This window comes from Gossypium raimondii, chromosome 8 (assembly GCF_025698545.1).
Source record: "Gossypium raimondii isolate GPD5lz chromosome 8, ASM2569854v1, whole genome shotgun sequence".
Lineage (NCBI taxonomy): Eukaryota > Viridiplantae > Streptophyta > Magnoliopsida > Malvales > Malvaceae > Gossypium > Gossypium raimondii.
The window spans coordinates 9474009-9497539 of NC_068572.1; the positions used below are offsets into that span (position 1 = coordinate 9474009).

At 33.4% G+C, this 23531-nt stretch overlaps 1 protein-coding gene and 1 long non-coding RNA gene across 3 annotated transcripts; one reads left to right on the forward strand and one right to left on the reverse strand.

Moving 5' to 3' along the window:
* The first annotated feature begins 534 nt into the window (after positions 1 to 534).
* LOC128042891 (uncharacterized) lies at positions 535 to 2268 on the forward strand. Its single transcript, XR_008198413.1, has 3 exons — positions 535 to 590; positions 1055 to 1141; positions 1971 to 2268. It is a non-coding gene; the product is annotated as an uncharacterized LOC128042891 (long non-coding RNA).
* Positions 2269 to 4018: 1750 nt separating this feature from the next.
* On the reverse strand, positions 4019 to 5926 carry LOC105790722 (cyclin-U3-1). Of its 2 annotated transcripts, none has more exons than XM_012618463.2 (3): positions 5518 to 5926; positions 4579 to 4991; positions 4019 to 4496 (listed from the first exon to the last, which is right to left on the reverse strand). In XM_012618463.2, the coding sequence occupies exons 2-3, from the start codon at positions 4977 to 4979 to the stop codon at positions 4241 to 4243; spliced, it is 657 nt and encodes a 218-aa protein (XP_012473917.1). In that variant the 5' UTR covers positions 4980 to 4991; positions 5518 to 5926; the 3' UTR covers positions 4019 to 4240. The 2 variants fall into 2 exon arrangements, with proteins under 2 accessions (XP_012473917.1, XP_052491334.1); XM_052635374.1 differs by lacking the exon at positions 5518 to 5926 and adding an exon at positions 5369 to 5387.
* Between the last annotated feature and the right edge of the window lie 17605 nt (positions 5927 to 23531).

The window sequence follows — 23531 nt, forward strand, 5'->3', positions numbered from 1 at the left end:
GAATATGCTCACTATTTTCTTCAATGAAAAGGTGGAAAATCCTACAATATCATATATCGAGCCTAACTCTTAAATCATTATCACAAACACATTGAGAAAGTTGTATTTAAAGTGTTAAAGCTATAAGTGTAACATCCCGATTTTGGGCCTAGTCGGAACAGTGGTTTCGGGATCACAAATCCAATGAGGAAAAATTTATTTTCACTATATTTTTATGGCCTACAATTTCACGGAATGATTTCGTGAAAATTTCGTTCAAAAATTTCGACGTTTGGGCACTCAATTTAGTCAAAGGGACTAAATTGTAAAAAGTACAAAAGTTGAGTTCTACATGTTAGAGGTATCCAATTGTTATGAAATTTTAAATTGGAGGTCTTTATATGGTAATTAGACCATTGGTTAAGTTATGGACAAAAATGGACATTAGATAAGTGAAATAGGAAATTTTTAAGTTAGGGGCATTTTGGTAATTTGGTAATTAAAATGAATTAAAAAGGAAAAAGATGGCAAATTGTGCTCATCTTCTTCATTTGGCCAAAATTAGAAAGGGGGAAGCCATAGTTAGGGTTTTCAAGCTTCCAAGCTCCATAGTAAGTGATTCCAAGCCCCGTTTTTAATGTTCTTTACGTTTTTGAAGCCTCGGTAACTTGATTTAGCTTATTCTAGCAATAATTTAACCTAGGGTTCATATTTGGAAAAATACTCATAGGTGAAATGTGTTTATTTTGATGTTTTATGATAGAATATGAAACTTGAAATTATTGTAAACAACTTTTGCTAAGCGATTTTAAATGAAAACGAGTAAAACGACATAATCGATAAAAACACCTAATGTTCATAAGTGTTAGAATGGGAATTTAATGTTACCATAGAAGGGAAAAATGTTCAGCATGTTATAAAACATAAGAATATGGGATGAAGTTTAATTTTCGAGCTTTGGGGTAAAAGTGTAATATGTAAAAGTTTAGGGGTAAAATCATAATTTTTCCAAAGTTAGAGTCGAGGGTTGTTTTGATAAATGTGAGTATTAAATAAACTAAATTTTCTATTATAGATCAAGAAGAACGAAATTCAGGGTTAGACCGAGGAAAGAAAACGGTTGAAGACTAAGTTGATAAATTTGGCCATATTTTGTATTGAGGTAAGTTTACAGTAAATAAATGCAATATTTTGATAATTATTATTAATGCTGTTGTTTTTCAACAATTATGTATTTATTTCATGAAAATATCTAATGTTGACTCAAGTATGAGATGACAGAGAATTAGTATTAAAAAGTTCCGTTGAAACATTAGGAATGTATCGGATACAAATATCATGACATTTGGGTAAAGAGATCTCATGTAAGACCATGTCTGGGACACAACATTGGCATCATTGAGGTTATGAGAGGTCTCATGTAAGACCATGTCTGGGATATGGCATTGGCACCGAGATGAGAGGTCCCCCGTAAGACCATGTCTGGGACATGGCATGGGCACCGATATGAGAACTCTCATGTAAGACCATATTTGGGATATGGCATTGGCAGTACAAGAAACATCTCATGTAAGACCATGTCTGGGACATGGCTTTGGCATGTTATTATCAGAAAAGAGACCCAAGTATCCTTATTATTCCAATGTGACTCAACGGGCTAGTAAACAAATTATGTTCCATGAAAGTTCAGGTAAAAGCATAAATAGAAAATTCAGGTGAGTTATAAGAGTTAAGAACATATTATATTAAAAAAAAAGAGTTAAGAACATATTATGTTATCAATTGAGAACCAACATTTCAGCAAGAGAAGAGTAAGTTATAATCATGAGTTATCTAAGTAAACAAGTAAGTGAACGAGTAAGAGAGTAAGTAAAAAGGAAATTAAAGATCATGACATTTGAGTATAATTATTTGTGTTAAATGTTGTTATTTATTTGCTTGTAAACTTACTAAGCTTTATGCTTACTTCTTTTATTTTCCTTCTTTTATAGTATTGCAAAGCTAATTCGGGGATCTTAAAGATGTCAAAGAGCGCTCACACTATCAACAACAACAACTCGGTATTTTATGATGATCAATGTTTGAGCTATGGTATGTGTAGGGACTTAGTCATTTTGAATGTATGTCCTTATGATATTGCTAAAGGATGATGTGTAAATATGTGATAATGTTTAGCTATTAAAATGGCTAAGTAAGAATATGTTTGGTATTATGAATGCCTAGGTGATAGTTTATACCTAGAAATTATGAAAGAGTAAAAATTTACAATGAAACAGTTTTGGGACAGCAGCAGTGACGTGAATTTGAAAAATCACCAAGGATAGTATAAAATGAATTAGAGAGTGAATGATATATATAATTAAAGCTTATCGAGTCTATTTTCATTAAAAAAATAATGATGTGGGTAAAGGAATTTTATATTTTGAGATATTTGAATTTTGGTTAGACAAGGTCAGAATGGTTTTTGGAGTCCCCTATTCTAACTTTAGAAAATAATTAAAAATTGTACAAAAATAATTATGAGTTATAATTTATATGTCTAGATTCCTTAGTGAGTCTATTTTCTGTAGAAACAAGTGAGAACACCATATGAAAATCATACGATGAGAAAATTGATTTTTAGTGAATAAAGGTTAGAACCGTCAGGCAGTGAAACAAGGGAGACTTTAATGAATAAACTGTACTAACTGGCTAAACCAAAAATTCTGAAAATTTATGGTAAGATAATATATGAGTCTAGTTTCAGGTAAAATTTACAGATCTAAATTTCGAGTTTCTTAACTCGAGTTATAGTTAAATTAGTGACTGCTGCGCAGGTGCACAGCATTATGGTGAACAGTGAAATAAATTTTAAAAGTAAATTTTTATGCCCCGAACTAATAAGTTAAGTCAAGTAACGCCCCATGCTCAACTCCGGCAACGGTCTCGAGTATGGGGTGTTACAATAAGATTTCAAGCTCCTCAAATAAGAGATACTTTATTGAAATTAGCTAAAGTTAGTGATGATCCTAAAGTCAAAAGTGAAATCGATGACAAGTTTGGTTCACTGGAATTGAATAAGGCTGTAATGGAAATAATGAAATAGAACTGAAATGGAATAAAATTGTAGTCAGTAATTCAATTATTTGGTTGAATGTAATAGATGTTGTAATAGTATAAGAAAAAACTAAAATGACCAGAGTACCCTTAGCAGAATTTTGTTATGTAGATGATTATTGTTATTGTTATTGTTATTGTTATTGTTATTAAATATTATAGGATTATTATTAAATATACTTTAATAACATTTGTAATATAATTATTTTTATATTAAAATATTTCAAATATTTTATTTTTATATTTTAAGTCTAGATTTTAAAGGATTAGTTTGAAAATTAATTTTGTTTTGTGATTAAAAGTTGCATGAAATAATCAGAACGAGAAGGTAAGTAATAGGGAAGTAATAAACATTCCTTAAATGAGTATTACGTTCAACCAAACAAATGAATGGTTTACCATTCAATGAATAAATAGAGAATGCTATTCCATTCCCCCAACCAAACATGTTGCGAAGGTTTAGCAATATACAAGCTTGAAAATTTTGAATTCTTATTAGGCATGATTATTTCATATGAAATATTATTTGCTATGAACTTGGTTAGCAAAAATTTATAATCAAAAGGTATGTGAATTGATATAGCTATAGAATAATGAAAAGTTCTTCTTTCAGTTTCTTTTTTTTTTTTGAAAAATACAGGAAGGTTGGAGTCCAAAATACTATAACATTGAAATGCAAATAGAATCTAAATTTAATGAAAAACATATGATTGAAATATTTGATTTGACGAGAATGTTGATAATGAAACAATAAAACTCCTTAAAAATCTTTTAGAATCGATTTTTTTATACATAATAGATTTCTCTTATTTCAAATAATTATTTAATTAATTTAAAAGGTCTCATTTACAAATTCACTTTAAGCTTGCACTTGGAATAAAATTAAGTTAAATAAATTTATTTGAATTAAAGAAAATATTTAATTATATTTGAGCATGATAAATTAAGTTGGATAAAAATTAAATCATTTAAAATAAATTTGATGCTCACAAAGTTAATATACAACATCCCTTTTTGCACTGCAAAGCAATGAACACAAAGGTGCACGCTAAGAAACAAACAACATCATGAAAAAGATGGAAACAATCAATGCTAACTAATAGGCGCATTCAAATGATGCAAAAGCTTGCCGTTTCTTCAAGAATCTTGGCATGACCGCGTAGCTTCATCTTGAAATTGTGGGAGCGCATTGCGTATCACTTTTGCTTGGCCAACTATCTTTGATTCCACAGGCTCGAATAGGCCGTTCGATTTGATTACCTTCCCAACATTCCTTTTGCAGCTGACAACAGTATCCTTGGAATGTATTCACAGTTACTTGAAGTCTGAAATCCAGACCAAACAGAAAGCTCATCTCCAACCTGTTGAGCTCCGCCGTGCTTACCCCTCCCACTCGCGCATAATATGCATTGTTGAAAAACCTGCAAAACACAATGGGATGAAATGATGCAAACTATATCTAACATCAACCTCAACCTCAAACTACAATCTCATAACACTCACGCATCATCAATAAACTTTGCGGCTACCAATACACTGGTTATGAGGAGTCGGTGAACATTAAGGGAAGTCAAATGCACATCCGTTTGTTGAACAAATCTATCGACATAAATGTATGCAACGAGAAAGCACGACGGACTGCAGCCAGCATACTTGAAGATGCGATCGATATAATGCTGAATGCTTATGGTGGGAGCTCTTAACCCATGAAACATGGCAACATTATCTTTGAAGTTCACCGTCTCGGACTCCATCTCGTTTCTTTGGACGGATTCCTCAAGAAGCGAAGAAAGAAGTGATAAAATCCGTGGAGTTCCAACAACTCCTTTACCCAATTCTTTGAATCCCAAAGCACGGTATATATCAGAATCCACACACTCGGTATCGATTGCAAGAGTTCCCATAGCTAGCTTAACCTGCAAAAGATGAAAAAGGTCATTAGTCAGATAGTAATAACCCCTTTCTGCTGGATCTACAAACATGTGCAGGAAGCATGTTTAGAGGCCAATTGCAAAGCCACAAATCCAGTTTGCAAATGAAAACCGCTAGCTTGGCGCCACATTAATCTTGTTTCAATGGACCATGTTAAGTATCAGATCTTTTTGCCAACATTTTCATTCTTCCCTAATACATAATATATTGAAATTTATTTCATATAATTAAGTGATGTATAAGCTTTTTCACCGAATAGGCTCGTCATCTTCCCAAGCCTCAAAATTCAACACCCAACAACCATCCCAAAGCAGCAAATCAATTAACAAGCCAACCAACTGAAAAAGCTATAGAAAATCACCTAAAAAAATTCCAAGTTTCCTTGCTCACATACAAGAGCTCAAAAAGAATTATGAGAACTTAAGCAAAACCCATCAAACCAAATCTGATCAAAACACACACCCAAAATTAGGAAAAGAAAACAAGTGAAGACAAAAAAAAAAGACTTACAAAATCTTTAGAAACTTCTTCTCAATATCCGTGAATCTGCTTCTTCTGGACTTTATACAAAGAAAAAAGAAAACATAAGAGAGATGGATCAAATCTTATCCTTTGATTAACTTAGCCATACTGTCTCCCCCACACCTCTCTCTCTCTCTGTCTCTCCCTGTCTCTGTGTCTGCTCCTTCCAGTTTATTGCAGAGACAGAGAAAAAACAGTTTTTTTTTTTTGGGGGGGGGGGGAGGGGGGGGTGAAGTCCCACAAGTAGTTTTCTCTCAATCTCTGTACCCTTTAATGGTATGTCTGAAGCTTTACACGAAAGACAGTGTCGGTAGTGGATTATTCATTTCTCACCCATTGTTGAAGTGGAAGACTAGGAAGGAAAGTTAACCCTCTAAACTCCAACCTCCTTTCAATTTGCCTTTCCCCTTTGGTTAAACTGAAACACCCCTTGGGGTTGGGCCCCACTTCTGTAGCCATCCCATTCCTACCCTACTTCATCGCCTTTCATTTTGGATTAACTTACAAAAGTGGAAGATAAAAAATAAACTTTTAATTAGAAAATAAATGGAAAAATATGTAAAAAAAAATTGCAAAACAAAGTGTATGAAACAATTTATAAACCTGTGTATCGTGATGTGCATACAACTTTAAAAAAGAAAAAAAATGGTGACATCATGTGAGTTGGTTTTATTTGAAGATGTAAATACAATGTATTTCTTTCACAAATTTTGGCCACCGCCAGTGCCTGGCTTCACTCATTCTCCTCGCCATTAAAGTTAAAAAAAAGAAAACTCAAGTCTGATTTCAGAAACTGTTCACTTAATGTGTAATATTTAGATTTTTATAAAAATATTAAATTCAAATTGAATAAGTACGAAAAAATAATTGGCTAATTCAAATATAAAAATGTTTATTTTATCCAAACATCCAACTAAATTAAACTACTAAATTACCAAATAAAACCTTTTTTTCTAAAATTACGGAAATTGGACGTTTTTGCTAAAACGCGTTCAATTGATGTCATTTTTAAGGGAAATTTAGAAAAATGCTTCTAATTGGAAGCGTTTTTCCTCTCTAACCAGTAAAGCGCGTTGAGCAAAAACGTGTCCAACTCAACGTGTTCCCCTCAACGGTAAAAAAAATTATAAAACCCCTCCACCTACTAATTTCTCACATTTCTCTCTTAAATCTCTCAAATTTCTCAATCAACTCTCAAAAATCTCTCAAATTCTCTCTTAAATTTTTTACTAAAATTCTATTTCTATCTAAGTTCTATTTTTTATTAATATTTTCAAGAAATATTTTTTATTAAAGTTTTTTCTTATTCTATATAATTTAGCAATGGCTGGGTCTCTAATCCGTCTTGATAACAAACACATCTAGTCAATCAATTGCAAATGGTAAGAATATATTTTAATCTTGTTTAATTTTTTTATTTCATTGTTATATTTTAACATAATATTTTTATAATTTTTACGTAAATAGGTGGAAGATCAAATTTTACAATGCCATATTCGTAATTTACCTGGTCCTCCATCACCGTTGATTGAACCATTCTTGAGGGAAGCCGGTTTTTGGCATGTGGCACTTGTAGTTCAAAGGTGTAAGTTGGACCTGAAACTCATAAGCGCATTGGTGGAAAGGTGGAGACCCGAGACACACAAATTCCATCTTCCATGCGTTGAATGTATTATCACTCTGGAGGACATTCATTTATAGTTGAGGTTACCCGTGGATGGGTCGGTAGTCTGTTTAGTCTGCTGATTGGGTAACCGTATGTGGTGATTTTTTGGGTGTGGCTCTGGAGACGACTTACAGAGGTCGAATTAAAATGGCTTGGATACAAAAACATTTCACGGAACTAGTTGAGGATTCGACTGAAGTCCAAAGAGAACGATACGCTCGTACGTACATCCTTCAGATCATCGAGGGTATCCTGATGCTGGATAAGTCATGAAATCTCGTCCATCTAAACTGGCCGCTGAAACTTGTCAATTTTAGAGTAGCGGGCGAACTCAGTTGGGGGTTTGTCGTGTTGGCAACATTGTCCTGGGAGATGTGTCAGGCGATGCAACCAGGAAAAATCAATATTGGTGGTTGTATTTTACTACTACAGTCATGGGCTCAGTTCTGATTTCCATTTTTACATCCTCGAGCGAACTACTTGTATACATTCTCACTCGCAACAAGGTAAAATTCAGTAGATATTACCATGATTAAATTGATTTAAATTAAAATTATTATGCTAAGAAGTTATTTAAATAGGTGGAACCATGTGCCAAGTCATGTCGGATTACCTACTGAGCATCAAGATATACGACTTCTATTAGACCAACGATCGGAAGCTGAGGTATGTATTTATTTAATTTTAAACTATATACAAATAACATAGTCAATTTCGTATTTAGTAGTGTATATATATAACTAATATTTTTATCACGTTAATATAGTTTGAATGGACACTATACGAGGATCCGACAATTCAAGAATAATCACCGATGAATTCTTTATGAATCCCAACGCTTAGCATGTTAAGGTCCCATTGGTAGTGTACACTACCGTTGCGATGCACAAGACCAATAGAATGTTGCGGCAGTTCAAATTCCAACAGTCGATTCCCATGACACCTTAAGACCTTGATGATCTGCATCCTATCAACTTGCGGCGGCCAAATGAGAATTGGTCGGTATTCCACTCCCAACATATCAACATGTGGAATAATCGGTATGATTTTTTACCTACTCGTAAACCTATTATCGTTTTGGAGTTAGCATGCGATCCGGAATACATGTCATGATTTAGGATTCATGGCAAGCCATATTTGTACAGGGAAGAGGCAAGGAGTGGCATCCCCATACAAGTAGGCCACGAAGGCCCCATTTAAATCCAAGGGCTGGCGATGCGGACCCATTATCAGAACCCACGCAAGAACCAGCTCCAACGACCTCAATATCGATGCCCACACCACCCCCCGTTCAATATTTACCATCTTATTATGGTGCGTATTTGAACTAGACCTGTCCATGGGCCGGGCCGGGCCGGGTTCGGTAAGCCCACAAAAATTTCAACTGTTTACTAGGCCGGCCCAAAATATGGGCTGAGATTTTGCCTGAGCCCTACGAAAGAAAAATATGGGGCCCGAGCCCGCCCGTTTTAATTAAAATTAAAATTAAAATTATTTTTAATAAAATTAAAACTAATTGTTATTAAAATTAATTGTTAGTAAAATTATCAAATTATTAATTGTTAATTGTATTAATTGTTGTAATAAAATCTAACATTTGATTAGTAAATTTATCAAATTATTAACTGTATTAATTGTATTAATTTTGTAATAAAATCTAACATTTGATTAGTAAATTTATCAAATTATTAATTGTATTAATTGTATTAATTGTTGTAACAAAATCTAACATTTGATTAGTAAAACAAACTTGATGTTTTATTATTATTATTTTGTAACACTAGTTAAGGAAATGAAAGTAAATAAACTTAAAATAAAAACCTATTATATTTTAAAAATAAAATATATATATTTAATATTTTTCGGGCCGGGCCGGGCCGGGCCCGGGCCAAAAATATCTTGCCCGAGGCCCGACCCATTTTTTAAACGGGCCTAAAATTTTGCCCAAGCCCATATTTCGGGCCTATATTTTTACCCAAACCCTCCCATATTTCGGGTGGGCCGTCGGGCCGAGCCGGGCCGCCTGGCCCATGGATAGGTCTAATTTGAACCATATTAGCTTCACACAAGCATCATATATTGCACCACATTTTTCTACTTCTAGTCTTATGTTAAGTTGGATTGTTGGTCATCCATCCCCGATGTTTTACACGCCTAGGCCATCTCATTTTTCAGTAACACCAACACCAACGATGATGTATAGGTCATCTACGTATCAGGCACCAACGGAGAGTCCACTCGTTATCCCATCAATGTATGGGACTCAACATAGTTATCCTCATTCGTCGTTTGAGACACAAATACCTCTGGGATCTTTAATCTACCTAGGTGGGTCATCTTCCCAACCACCTATTAATAGACCGGAGGATGCACGATTGCAAACGAGAATGCAAGGATCGCAATCGACTGAAGGCGAAGAAGATGAGCAACTGACACCACAACCCCACCTAGAAGTTGAACTAAGAAGGAATCCAGCGCATAACCATCGACCACCCCGATGTGGCACCGATTCTAATCGGCATATGCACTAATTAATTTTATAGTGTATCGATGATATTTGTTATCATTTTACAAAATTAACATTGTAATTTGTTATAATTTCACAACATGAAAATCTTATATTTGTTATTATTTTATAGAACCGCGCGTTTACATATTATAATGGAATTGATATTTATTTTCTAGTTTGCATAGTCCTTTCAATGTGAACATGATGGCATTGTCTGGCCCGGGTTCCTACACCACCCGAGATATTTTTTAAACCCATCTCGTTAAAATTATTTTTTCAGTTCTACAAGTTTCGATTTTTAATCAAAATTAATATTCTATTAGTGTAAACACAAATATTTAAAATCTCACATTCAATTATTACAATTATTACGTTAAATTTTTAATCAATTAAAACCATAAATCCTAACCCTAAAACCCCTAAAACCTTAGCCTTAATAATAAAACCCTAATTAATAAACCATAAAACACTAATTAATAAACCCTAAAACCTTAAAAATCCTAAAAACCCTAATAAAAACACAAGGAAAATGATTTTAGGTGGAAGCATTTTTCTGAGTTTCCCTTGAAAAGGACACCAACTAGATGCGTTTTAGCAAAAACGGCCCATTTCCGTTATTTTTAAAAAAATTGACTTATTTCCGTAATTTTGAAAAAAAAATTATTTGGTAATTTAGTCAAATTAAACTCATTTAAATTGATGTTGTCAAATTTGATCAGAATCTAATAAAATCAAACTCATTATAATATGTTAAATTTTTATTTTTTAAATTTTTTAAAATTTAATATAATCAACCATCTTTGTAATAATTTATTTGTTTGTCAAAATTTTAGATATTATATAAATATAATTGTTATATGCCTACAGAGATTTAAATTTATTTAGACTTTTTTAATTTTCAAATGTAAAAATTAAAGTCTTGTTCCCAATTTGACTAACATGATAGAAACCAACTTATCAATGATCAAAGTAAGAGCTATTTTTGTTTTCATGTTATTTACAACACTGAAACATTAGGGTTTCACCCATTGTTGTTGCATATTAAGCAACACGTGTCTTTCTTTCTGTTGGGTCGAACCTGAATTATGCAACAATCACGAACAAAAATCAAGAAAATTGGACACAAATATTTACGTGAAAAAACCCCTCCAAAGAGGATAAAAAACCATAAGTAAAGAAAACTTCACTAAAACGAAAAAAAAAATTGAAAAGGGAGTACAAAATGGAGAAATAAACCTTGAACCCGAAGTACAAAGATTCCCCAAAATTCCCACAAACTCTCTCTTAATTTTGTTTTTGTTATATTTTCTTTTATCTAGGGTTGCTAAAAGGCCTATTTATAGCCTGAATTTTGTGTACAAATATGACTAAAACATCCCTAGAATAATTAGAGTTAGACTGGAAAAATATAACAGAGTTTAACTAGGAGAAGAAACTCAGTTGAGTAGAGAACACGCTTCCACGTCGAGATGCCCTTCATCGTGTCATCGGACGTGGCGAATCTTCTCATTGTGACGTCAATGTCGTGTCATCGAGACGTCGGCTCTTCCTTGTCCCAATGTCAACCCTGCTTCATCTAAAATGCGAGGCACACTCCATAAATCTCCACCTTGACTCATATTTTTGAAACACCTTCTTTATCGAGCCTCGTCAGGGGCTTAACTTGATCTCTATCGAATTCTTACCAAGTCTAAACAATGCTCAAACTTGGAAATTGGAAGACTCTTTGTTATATGTCTGTTGGATTGCTCTCTATACTAGTTTTATGAATCTGAACATCTCCTTGAGTAATCACCTCTCGAACAATATGGTATCAAATATCTATATGCTTTGTTATTTCGTGATGCATCTGATCTTTCGTGAGATGTATGGCACTTTTACTATTAGGATATACGATAGTTTTGTCATTTTTATCAACCAACTCCCCGAATAGACCTCTCAACCAAATGGCTTCTTTCACAGCTTCTGTAATTGCCATGTACTTAGTTTGGATAGTCGATAGAGTCACAGTGGCTTGAAGGGTGGGTTTTCAACTAATAGTGCAATTTTTGAAGGTGAACAGATAACGTGTAAGAGATCTTATTTTGTCTAGGTCTCCGGCATAATATAAATCTACATAGTCAAAACTAAACTTTCTGAACATCTTCTGAATTCCAAGAAAGAACTGGAAGTCCATCTTAAATATCTTAGAATCCATTTAACAACTTGCTAGTGTATATTTTGGGGTTTTGCCATATATATACTTACTACACTAACAACATGTAAAATATCGATATGAGTACAAACCATTGCATACATTAGGCTTCTGACTACACTAGAATAAGGAACCGAGGACATGTACCTTTTTTCGTCTTCGGTATATGTCCTCGATTCGTGGTGAGTCTGAAGCCGAAGTTGGAAGTGTGTAGCTAAGGGAGTCCTAATTGGTTTAGAATATTACATTCCAAACCACTTGAGAATCTTTTCGATGTATCTCTGTTGTGACAAAAATAATTTCTCGGAGTGACGATCTCTCAAAATTTCCATCCCTAAAATTTTATTAGCTATACCAAGATCCTTCATCTCGAACTTATAATTAATCATGGTTTTTAATCAATCAATTTCGAATGGATCCTTACCCGCAATTAACATATCATCCACATAAAGCAACAAGTAAATGAATGATCATCATGAAGGCGGTGTAAGTATACACAGTTATCATACTTACTTCGTACAAAATCATGCTTATCATGAAGGAGTCGAACTTCTTGTACCATTACCAAGGAAACTGTTTCAGGCCATATAATGATTTCTGAAGAAGAAAAACATGGTCTTACTTACCTTCAATCCTAAAGCCTTCAAGTTGCTGCATATAAATGTCCTCATCTAAATTCTCATGAAGGAATTCAGTTTTCACATCTAATTGCTCTAACTCGAGGTTGTTTGATGCAACAAGAGCTAACAGTGCCCGAATGGATGTATGTATTACAATTGGAGAGAAAACATCATGAAAATCAAATCTCTCCACATGACTGTAACCCTTGCGACCAACTCCGCCTTATATTTTGTCACTTTGATCCAAACCTTCTTTCCTTTTTAACACCTACTTGCAACCAATTATTTTCTGCTTGGTGGGTCTCATTCTTTTGAAGAGACTCCATTTCTTTTTCCATGGCAATGAGCTACTTGCTAGAATCAGAAGCCTGAACTGCCTCTGAATAATTTGAAGGGTCAGCTAAATTGATGCTCTCCATGACACTTAGAGCATATGCCACAAGATTTACTTCAAAGTATTTTTGCGAAGGTTTGATCTCTTACCTTTTTCTGTCTCGGGCTAACTTAGAATTTTGAAATGTTTCTGGTTGGGATGGAAAAGCTTCAAAAACCTTCTACAGCATCGAAGAAACGACGATTTCAAAATTTCTACGTGATGTCGTGATGTAACAATTCTCCTCGCCAGGACGTTACCCTTATTCGTCGTGCTGTTATGACATCGTACTCTGTGACGTCACGACGTCACCGCCTATCTTTGTTTTTGACTCCATATTGCTTGAAACACTAAACTTTTCGGTGTTGTTTTGACCCGGTGATCTCATTTGTGACAAAATCATCGATATTTCATCAAATGTAACATCTTTATTGACAATAATCTTACTCATTTCTAGGCATCATAACTTGTAACCTTTTATCTCAGTCGCAAAACCTAGAAAAATACACTTTACTACCCTTGGTTCAAACTTTCCGTAACTAACTCGACCATAATTAAGACAACCGAATACTCTAAGGTTAGAGTAATTAGGAGGATTACTTGTAATACTCAAAAAAATTTTACAGTAAGATATTATCTTTGATATAATAAAATCAGGAAATAAAGTGACAAAAAGGGGAAATTTTGGAGTTATGTCAAAATTGGGAAGTATATTATGACATATTAGTTCAATAAAGGATTAAATTGCAAAAGTGAGAAAAGTTTTGTTGCCCAAGAATAAATACTCAAAATTTGAGGGGTTAAAGTGTAAATATAAAAAAAGTTGAAGGACCAATGGTGTAAATATTTTAAGGCTGGAATCATCTAGAAACTAAGGAAAATGGATGGATTAGGACCAAAATGAAAAAGGTGAAGAATTTTGAGGGACTAAATCGTAATTTTACCAAATTAAGTGATGACTCAAGGATGGAATTTTAAAAGATCATAAAGGGTGAAATGGTCAATTAGAAGAGAGAGAAATCTAGAAGATAATGATGATGTTGGAGATATTTTAGATTAAATAAATAAATAAATAAATATTAGTTTATTAATATTTTAATTTGATTTTTAACTGATATTTTATTATTTTATTATTATTTTATTTAGTATATATATAAGAAAAGGAAGATGAAGAATCATCCAACCCACCATTTTTCCTATGCACCAACGTGAGAAAAAGAGAGAAAGAAAGAAAGTTTTGCTTTCTTTACAATTTGGTCCTTCCACCAAAAATTCACCATTTTCATCTAGAAATCAAAAGAATTTCCACATCCATCAAGAGAGAAAGATAACAAGGAGACTATGGGTAGCTAGAATATCAAGTTAGATTCAAGAAATAGAGGCTGGAGGAGAGAGAAAATTAAGTTAAAGATTGAAATCAATATGACAAGGTAAGAACATCAAGATTTTAATATATTTTTAAGTTTGATATTATTGAAAAAGTAAAGAAATGATGTTAATGTAAAGTTTTTGTATATATGGTCCTATTTTCTTGGTATGTTATTGAAGAGAAAATAAGAGAAAGTGATGAGAAATAGTGTAGAAAAAGGAGATAAGGGTGTTATAAACATGGTAATAAACATCTTACACTGAAACAGTTTTGGACAGCAACGTGGGCTAAATTTGAAAAATCACCATAAATTATGAAAAAAAATATGGAATTAAAGCTTATTAAGTCAAGTAATGAAATTATAAATCATGAGATATAATAAATTTTGTGAGACAAGGTCAGAATGAATTCAGGTTCCCCTTTTCTGACTTTGGAAAATCATCAAAAATTGAATAAAAATAATTAGAGGCTTAAATTTATATTTTTAAAATCTTGAATGAGTCTATTTTCAATATAAGCAAACAGAAACATCATCCAAATTCTGTACAAAGAGATAATTTATTTTTAGTGAAGAGGGGACGGAACTGTCAAATAATGAAATAGGGGAAAATTTAAAGAATAAACTGTACTTATTGGATAAACCAAAATTCTAAAATTTTATAGTAAGAATATATGTGAGTCTAGTTTCAGATAAAATTTTCAGATTTCAATTGAGTTCTGTAGCTTAAGATATAATTAATTTAGTGACTATGACTCAAGTGAACAACTTGTTATGAGTAAACAAGTAAATAATGGTATTATGTATATATAAAGGATGTGGAATGGAGTGGAGGAGGAGGAAAATATAGGTGAATATTCAGCCAATATGAGTTTATTTTAAAATAGCTAATTTACATGTTTTAGGTTCAGGGACTAAATTGAATAAAAGTAAAATTTTAAGGGTAATTTTGTAAAAATGAAAAATGACCAAATTGCATGAAATGAATTGTTTTATTATTTAAATTAATAAATTGAATGAAATATTAAATTAGATCAAGATTGGGTGGAAATGCGAGAAAAATGGAAAATTTCTAAAATGTCCCTAAATTTTGGTATTTCTGCAATTTAGCCCGGTAAGTTCGTGTAACTTGAATTATATTCTTAAATGCTTGAAATATATTTTTCTTGATGTGAATATTATTTGGATGTTTATTGTATGATAATTGATGAAGTATTGATATTCTTGATGAAAAGAAAAAATAAATCCCGGTTAAATAAAAGGAAAATTCGATAGATCTTTGAAAAGGAATTGACGGTAAAAAAAATCTAGCCCAGACTGGTGATCCTATCCTGATATTGCCCTTTCGAAGAATATGTGGAAAATGGATTTAGCCTGGATGGGTAATCCGAATTAGGGTTTGAATTTAACCTGGACTGGTAATTCAGATCCAAGCTCATTAGAGTAATTGTCATTGTGGGGATTTAGCCTGGACTGGTAATCCTGACAATACTCTATGAGTTTGTATCCCAGGGGATTTAGCCTGGACTGGTAATTCCGCTGTAAGGATGAGGTTCGCGGGAGTGTGCTCTCTGAAATGAAAATGTGCGCACATGAATATGAATTGGCAGACCTGGATTTGTACACTAAAAGTGTACCTTTGAAAATCCATCGAATTTTCGAGAAATTCAACGGGATAAATATGGAAAATAATAAAGGTAATAGAAAACATGGAATTGAATTATTATTGGAAATATATTACCAAATTTAATACCTAGTTTGGATTGAACGCGGGATTGAGTACAATTGTTCTGTGCCAAGTACAATCGTTCTGTGCCAAAGGATGAATTGATGGATAAGACCATAACTGGGTTATGGCATTACAAATGTAAAGGATGAATTGACGGCAAATTACCCAAGTAAACTGAGGTTCAGCATTTGTTACGGACTTTCGTGTTTACTATCTGTTTAGCTCTCATGAGCTTAAGTTCAGCCTTCGGGCTTCTGAAAATGATGTACTCATATCCATAAGTTGTTCTTCGAAAGGTAAAATATAGGGAGTTGTCTTGAATGGTAATATAATTATTTATATGATGCATTGAATTGGTAAGTATTTAAGTGAAAATATGCTACTGCTCATGAAAAAATATTAAGGTTTAAATTAAGCAATTTTCTTATGAAATGACTTATCATGTGATCAGTTTGGAAAAGACTTTGGGTAAATGCACTAGCTTGTAACCATGGTTGAATGATATGTTTATGACTTGTGTGACATGCATATGGAACAAGCGTGGAAAGTAAAGAAATGCAAATGAAAATAAAGAAATTATCAAGAGTTAAAGTTATATAAAATCCTACTAAGCTTGGGATAATATGTTTAAGTGATACTATGGATTTATTCACCTTGTAAGTTGATGAATATAGCTTCATAGATATTATGGTATCAATATTGGATTATCCTTGATATGTATAGATTTCATATTTTAAAAGAACTAATATGATTAAAGACTACACGAGCTTACTAAGCATTCATTGCTTACGTATTTATTTTTTTATTTACCCTACAGATTATCGGAAGCTCGATTGGGCTGGAAACTTGTCGAAGATATATCACACTATCCATTGGTTTTATCGGTAATTTTGGATGATTTGATTCTAGTTATAATGGCATGTATAAGTTAATTTAGCCAACGTTGGCTCATTAATATTTTGATTTTGGTTGGTTTCAAATATGAATGTTAGATGAAATGAAATGTCTGAAAATTAATTTGTAAATTTCGGTAATGCTCCATAACCCTGTTCTGGAGACGGATTCGGGTTAGGGGTGTTACATTACTTGACCAAATCTAGTCGGAAAACTTTCCATCCAAAACTCAATGTGGAGATTCACCAAGTAGCTTGTGAAATTAACTACTTCGGCCCAAAACTCCTTTTCTAAACCTGTATTGGAAATTATATATCAGGCTTTCTCAAGTAATATTTTGTTCATCTGTTTGGCGACACCATTTTGTTGCAAGGTACCAACAATTGTGCAGTGTCTTTCAATTCCTTCTCGTTTGCAGAAATTATTAAATTCAGTTGAACAGAACTTGAGTCCATTATCCATTTTGAACCGCTTTACAAACTTCCCAATTTGTTTCTCTAGTAGGGTCTTCCACTACTTAAAGATCTCGAAGACTTTTTTCTGTGCTTCAAAAAGTATACCTAAACTTTTCTAAGTTGGTCATCTATAAAAGTTAGTAGATATCTACCACATTCTTTGGAGATGATTGGAGCTAGACCCCATAAATCAGAATGAATATAGTCAAGGGTCCCTTTAGTCCTGTGCATTACCGAATTGAAGCTGACTCGAGTCTACTTCCTATAAACACAATGCTCAAAGAAATCTAACTTTCCCACTCTCGTGCCTGTGAGAATACCTCTTTTGCTTAACGCGATATACATTTTTCACTCATATTATCGAGACATAAATGCCACAGCTGGTTTGATTCAAAATCCAAAAAGAACGAATTTTGTCACATCATCACGACGTTAGAAAAGTCCTCATCGAGACGTGGAGACGATCTTACCTCTACTTTCATTATTTCTGTCAAACCGAACATCTTTGCACTTTGCAGAATGTAAAGGTTGTTGACTTTCTGCCCTCTCATCAGAACAAAGGCTCTACAATATACCTTTATGTCATTTGGTTCAATGACAATCTTGTAACCCATTTGAGATGAGAATACCCAAAGAGACGAGATTCTTCTTTAAATCAGGCACATGTCTGACATCTGACAATGTTCTGATTATCCCGTCATACATCCTAATCTAAGTGGTACCAATGCCGGTTATTTTTCAAGGTGAGTTATTTCCTATAAGTACAACTCCCCATTCAATCGAACTATATGTGGAGAACCAATCCTTATAGGGGCACACATGAAAGGAACACTCTGAATCTAAAATCCACTTGGATGTGAACTTAAACCTTTCGACTGTTGATACCAACAACAAATCATCACCTCTGTACTAGACTACACTAGCATCGGCTACATTGGCCTTCTGCTTCCCTTTCTCATCATGTTTGGTGACCTCTTAATTTTATTATAAAGTTCATAACATTCTAATTTATTGACTTAGATCTCGCCCTTGATCTTCTTTGACCCGAATCATTATCTTGTCCATCTGACATGTTCTTCACACCTATCTCATTATCGAGTTTATCCATACTTATAAGATTTCCCTTCAAGTCCTCAAACGAAAGTCTCTCTCTACTGTAAATTAGGGTTTCCCAGAAAGTTTTGTATGAATGGGACAAACAACAAAACAATAACATAGCTTGATCTTCACATCTATATGGGCCTCGACAATCTTGAGGTCATTGAGGAGAGTGAAAAATTCGTTGATGTGAGCCCTAATAGACTCACCTTCTGCCATACGAAATGTATATAATTAATGTTTCAATAACAAGCGATTTGCAAGGGACTGTCATATAAAAGAACTTTTAATTTCCTCCACAAGGTTGTTGTCGTCTTCTCCGTAAGTACATCTTGCAATACATTGTTAGTGAGGCACAACTGAATTGTTGACAATGCCTTTTCATTAAGCTCTTACCACTCTATTTGATTCGAATTTGTGGGTTTTTACCATGTAACGACCTTTTTTAGGCTATTCTGAACTCGAATTATCATTATCCAAACTTGCCACAAGCTAGAATTTGTAATTTCATCGAACTTCTCGATGTTGTACCTCATTACCAATTCTAAACGGGTTGAATGTAAAAATTGAACCAAGCTCTGATATCAGTTTGTTGGGTCAAACCCAAATTATACAACAATCTCGAACAAAGACTGAGAAAATTGGACACAAATATTTACGTGAAAAAACCCCTCTGAAAAGGATAAAGAACCACGAAGAAAGAAAACTTCACTAAAATGGAAAAAACCGAAATGAAAGTATAAAATTGAGAAATAAACCCTGAATCCAAAATATAAAGATTCCCCGAAATTCCCACAAATTCTCTCTTAATTTTTTTTGTTCTATTCCCTTTTATCTAGGGTTGCTAAGAGGCCTATTTATAGGTTAAATCTCGTATACAAATATAACTAAAACATCCCAAGAAGAATCAAAGTTAGATTGGAAAAATATAACAGAGTTTAACTGGGAGAAGAACCCAATTGAGTAGGGAACACATCGCCACATCATGACATGCCATTCTGCTTCGTTGGGATACCCTTCATCATGATGTTGGGACATGATGAATCTTTTCGTCGTGACATCAATGTCGTGTCGTCAGGACATTGGCTTTTCCTTGTCTCGAAGCTAACCTTGTTTTGTCTGAAATGCGAGGCACACTCCACACTTTCAATCTCAATAAAAATGCACTCGTTAAAAAACTTCGAAAGCTTAAATTTAGGATTTTTAGTTGCGTAGGATAATCTAGAATATATATATATATATATATATATATATATGCACACACATATGAGATTTTTGGGCTTTTGTGAAAAATAAATAAGTAGGATAGACTATTTATGATATTTATGGTTAGAGTTCTAATGATTTTTAAACAAACTTTGGCACTCATAAATGCAAAGGTCTATTTAATTTTTTTTTTAGAATCTCTCTAATTTTAAAGAGACCATTTACTATAAGGGTTCATTATGATTTTTAAACATACCTTAAGACCTTTAAAATTTGAAACAAATCATGTTTGTAACTTTTAGGATTAGAGTAGATTAACAAAAGAAAGCGTGAAATTTTAAAAAAATCTCAAAGACTTATAGGTGTTCACATAAGTTAACATCATTACTCAATGATTGAATTTCAAATTTTATCATAATTCTCATAAAATATAAAGAACCTCCACACTCATAAATATCAAAATATCTCTTAAAAATCACATGTTGGAATTAATCCCAGTACTCCTTATTTTGGATTTCTATTTACAACAATAGGATAATAAAACTGAGATTCTAATATAACCTCAAAAGTAAATTATAAAATAAATAAACATATAAGAAAACATATTAACTACGTTCAAGTTTTACAAAAAAAAAAAGAATAGATTTTTTAACAATAAACTGATTCTTTATTGAAAAGAGATGTCAGATACAGTTCTCATACCCCACCAGCTAACTTTTCTTCTACCTCAACCTGATTGGTCAAATGGGTGATACATTGAATGTAAAAGAATTAAATCAAATGGAGATAAACGAAACCTAAAATAAACCAGAACAAAGCTTCGAACAAAAAACCAAAATAAATAGTAAAAAAACTATAGGAAACGAACCATTTTCCTCACCATTTCACATTCTCGATCAGTACATCAGTGATTAATCGAGTAGATCCTTTTTTCTCCCTCCGATCGTAGGTGTGATGCCGTGTGTAGCTCGATCCCTCCATGTCAGTCTGAGTTCATCGAAGTCCAGATGGTTGTAGTTCTTCTAGTCTCAGAAAATTTATTTGTCGATCCTCTTCTTGTAGTCCATACCGATCTTGATTTGCTATTTCTTCCACTCTCGCTGGGCTTTTTCGATCCAGTACATGGGGGTGTCGTATCGCCTTCCCTCCTCTACCAAGTCATGTGCTACTTCATTTGCTTTCCGAGGTACATGTTGAAACTCTATGTTGTCAATCTTTGAATTCTTTCTTTTAATTCTTTCACTAGAATGATGATGTTTGATTTATCCTCCTCAATGACCCTTACTTTCTTAATAACAGTTAAGGCATCCCCTTCTACCAAGATCTTCTTAAAACCCAATTCTTCCGCAGAAATTAAGGCTTGGAAACATGCTCATACTTCTACCATGATTGAGTCTAACACATGTTTATTCGGGTGATTACACGCTACTACAACAAGGCCTTCCCTATTTCTGATTAAGATCCCTGAAACGATCTATTTGATTGTTGATGAAATGAGGCGTTAAAATTTCCTTTAATGTTTTTGCCATCTGGCGGCTCTCATTTGGTTGCTCTTGGGTTTTGCATTGGTACTGCTATATCTTCTAATTTTTTCGTTTTTAAAATATAAGTATTCATAAACGCTAATAATTCATGCATATTTTTCCTTCCACCCTCATGATATATTTTGTTTTGATTGTGCCATAGTGTCTAATAGATGATTGCTACTTTTTTCACATAGGTTGACTATTGTTTACAAATTCCCTTACTAACCAAAATTTTCAATTTTGCTCCCCATTTGTGGTTGAGAATGCCACACTGAGCCTATGTAAGATTTTTCGAGTGAATAGGCATTCACGAAACAAGTGCTCTACTGATTCCTCCTCACCTCAGGTTGGCAAACAAGACAAAGGCTTTCTACTGCAAGCCTTATTGTTTGTAAAATTTTTAAAGTAGGAAGATATAAATTGGCTATTTTCCACATTGCAATCCTGATTTTGGTTATTATATTTAAATTCCACAACTTTGTATAGAAGGCTTTTAGTATTGTAGAACGTGTTGGACAATCGTCTCTTAACAAACCCAAGTCCTCTGTCACAAGTAATTTTTCTTCACGCCACACCACTTCATCAGTTTGTACACTATTAGAGAGAAGGATTGCCAATGTCCTTTTCACCTGTTCTTCATTAAATAATGACCTTAATACATCAGATTTCCAGGTAATGGTGTTTGTATCTACTAAAGTTGAAACAGTTGTGTAATTTATGTTGATGTTATGAGCTTGCGATCTCTCTAGACCAGGTCCCAATAGCCAAGAATCATTCCAGAGATTAATTGCTGCTCCATTGTCGACTTTCCAACTTATGCCTCGCTTGATTAGTCTTTGGGCACTCCATATGCTACACTAGGTATAAGAGCGGTAAGAACCCAAAATTGTATTCATAAAATCTCTCATTGAGAAATATTTTACCTTCATAACTTGTGGTAGCAAACTGTTGGATTTCACAATTGATCTCTAGCCCTGTTTCGCTAAAAAGGCTACATTGAACTTTGATAACTCCCTAAATCCCAACCCTTTTTGCATTTTTTATTTACACATTAAACTCCAATAGCACCACTGTATGCCTTTATTCATTTTAGCATTACATCACCAAAATCTGCCAATTATTTTTTTCTAAATCATGACATAACTATCTTGACAAAAGAAAGTATTGCATTGCATAAATTAGAATTGCCTGTAAATTTGACTTAATAAATACTTCATTTCCACCTAATGATAGTTGACGTATACTTCAATTTTCTATCCTTTTGATAAACCTCTCCTTAATATTAACAAATGCATCATTCTTTCTTTACCCCACCATTGTTGGTAATCTGAGATACTCTTCCAAATTACTTGAAATTTGCACTCCGAGTACATTTCTAACTTGTTATTTCACCTCCAAAGATACATTCCCACTAAAATAAATAAGTGATTTATCGAAATTAACCAATTGTCTTGAGACTCCTTCATACTCTGACACTACTTCTTTCATGACATTGACTCCCTCCATATTTGATTCACCAAACAAAATACTACCATCTGCAAAAAATAGATATGTTAATGATAAACTACATCTCCCCACTCTTGCCCCATGAATTAATCCTTTTCGCCTAACCATATTCAGTAGACTAGAGAAGCCCTCCTCATAGATTATGATTAATATGGACTTAATGGATCCCCTTGCCTCAAACCTCGTGTAGGCCTAACTCCTCGCCCTGAATTCTATTGAACACCACCAAATAAGATACTGTAGTTACGCAATTCATCACTAGAGAAATCCATTCATTGTTGAAACCTAATCGAAGCATCATCTTTTCAAGAAGCTCTATTCTACTCTATCATAGGCCTTGCTCATGTTTAACTCATTATAACCTTCCCTCCCCTTTTTTTTTTTGAAAGAGTGTAATATTGCATATGTAATAAGTATGTTATTTGTAATTTGTCTTCCCGGTACAAACACTCCTTGAGTTTCATCAATACACAAATTAAGTATTTGTCTAAATCTATTAACCACCACTTTAGAAATATTCTTATAGATAACATTGCAAAGACTAATTGGTCTAAATTGAGTCGTGTTTATTGGTGTATTAATTTTTTTATTAGTACTACATTTGTTCGGTTGATAGCTTTAATTTCTCTCCTTTCATTCAACATATCCATGCAATACTAAGATATATCTCTCCTTATGATATGCTAACATTTTTGAAAAAATAATGTTGGAAAGTTATCCTTACCTGATGCTTTTAGAGGAGCCATGCTCTTAACTGCTTCCACAATTTCCTCAGTTATCAGTTCTTCATTAAAGTTTCCAAAAATGCAATGTTGAATCCCAGATAAAACATTTCACAGTCTTTCACAAATGTCGGTGT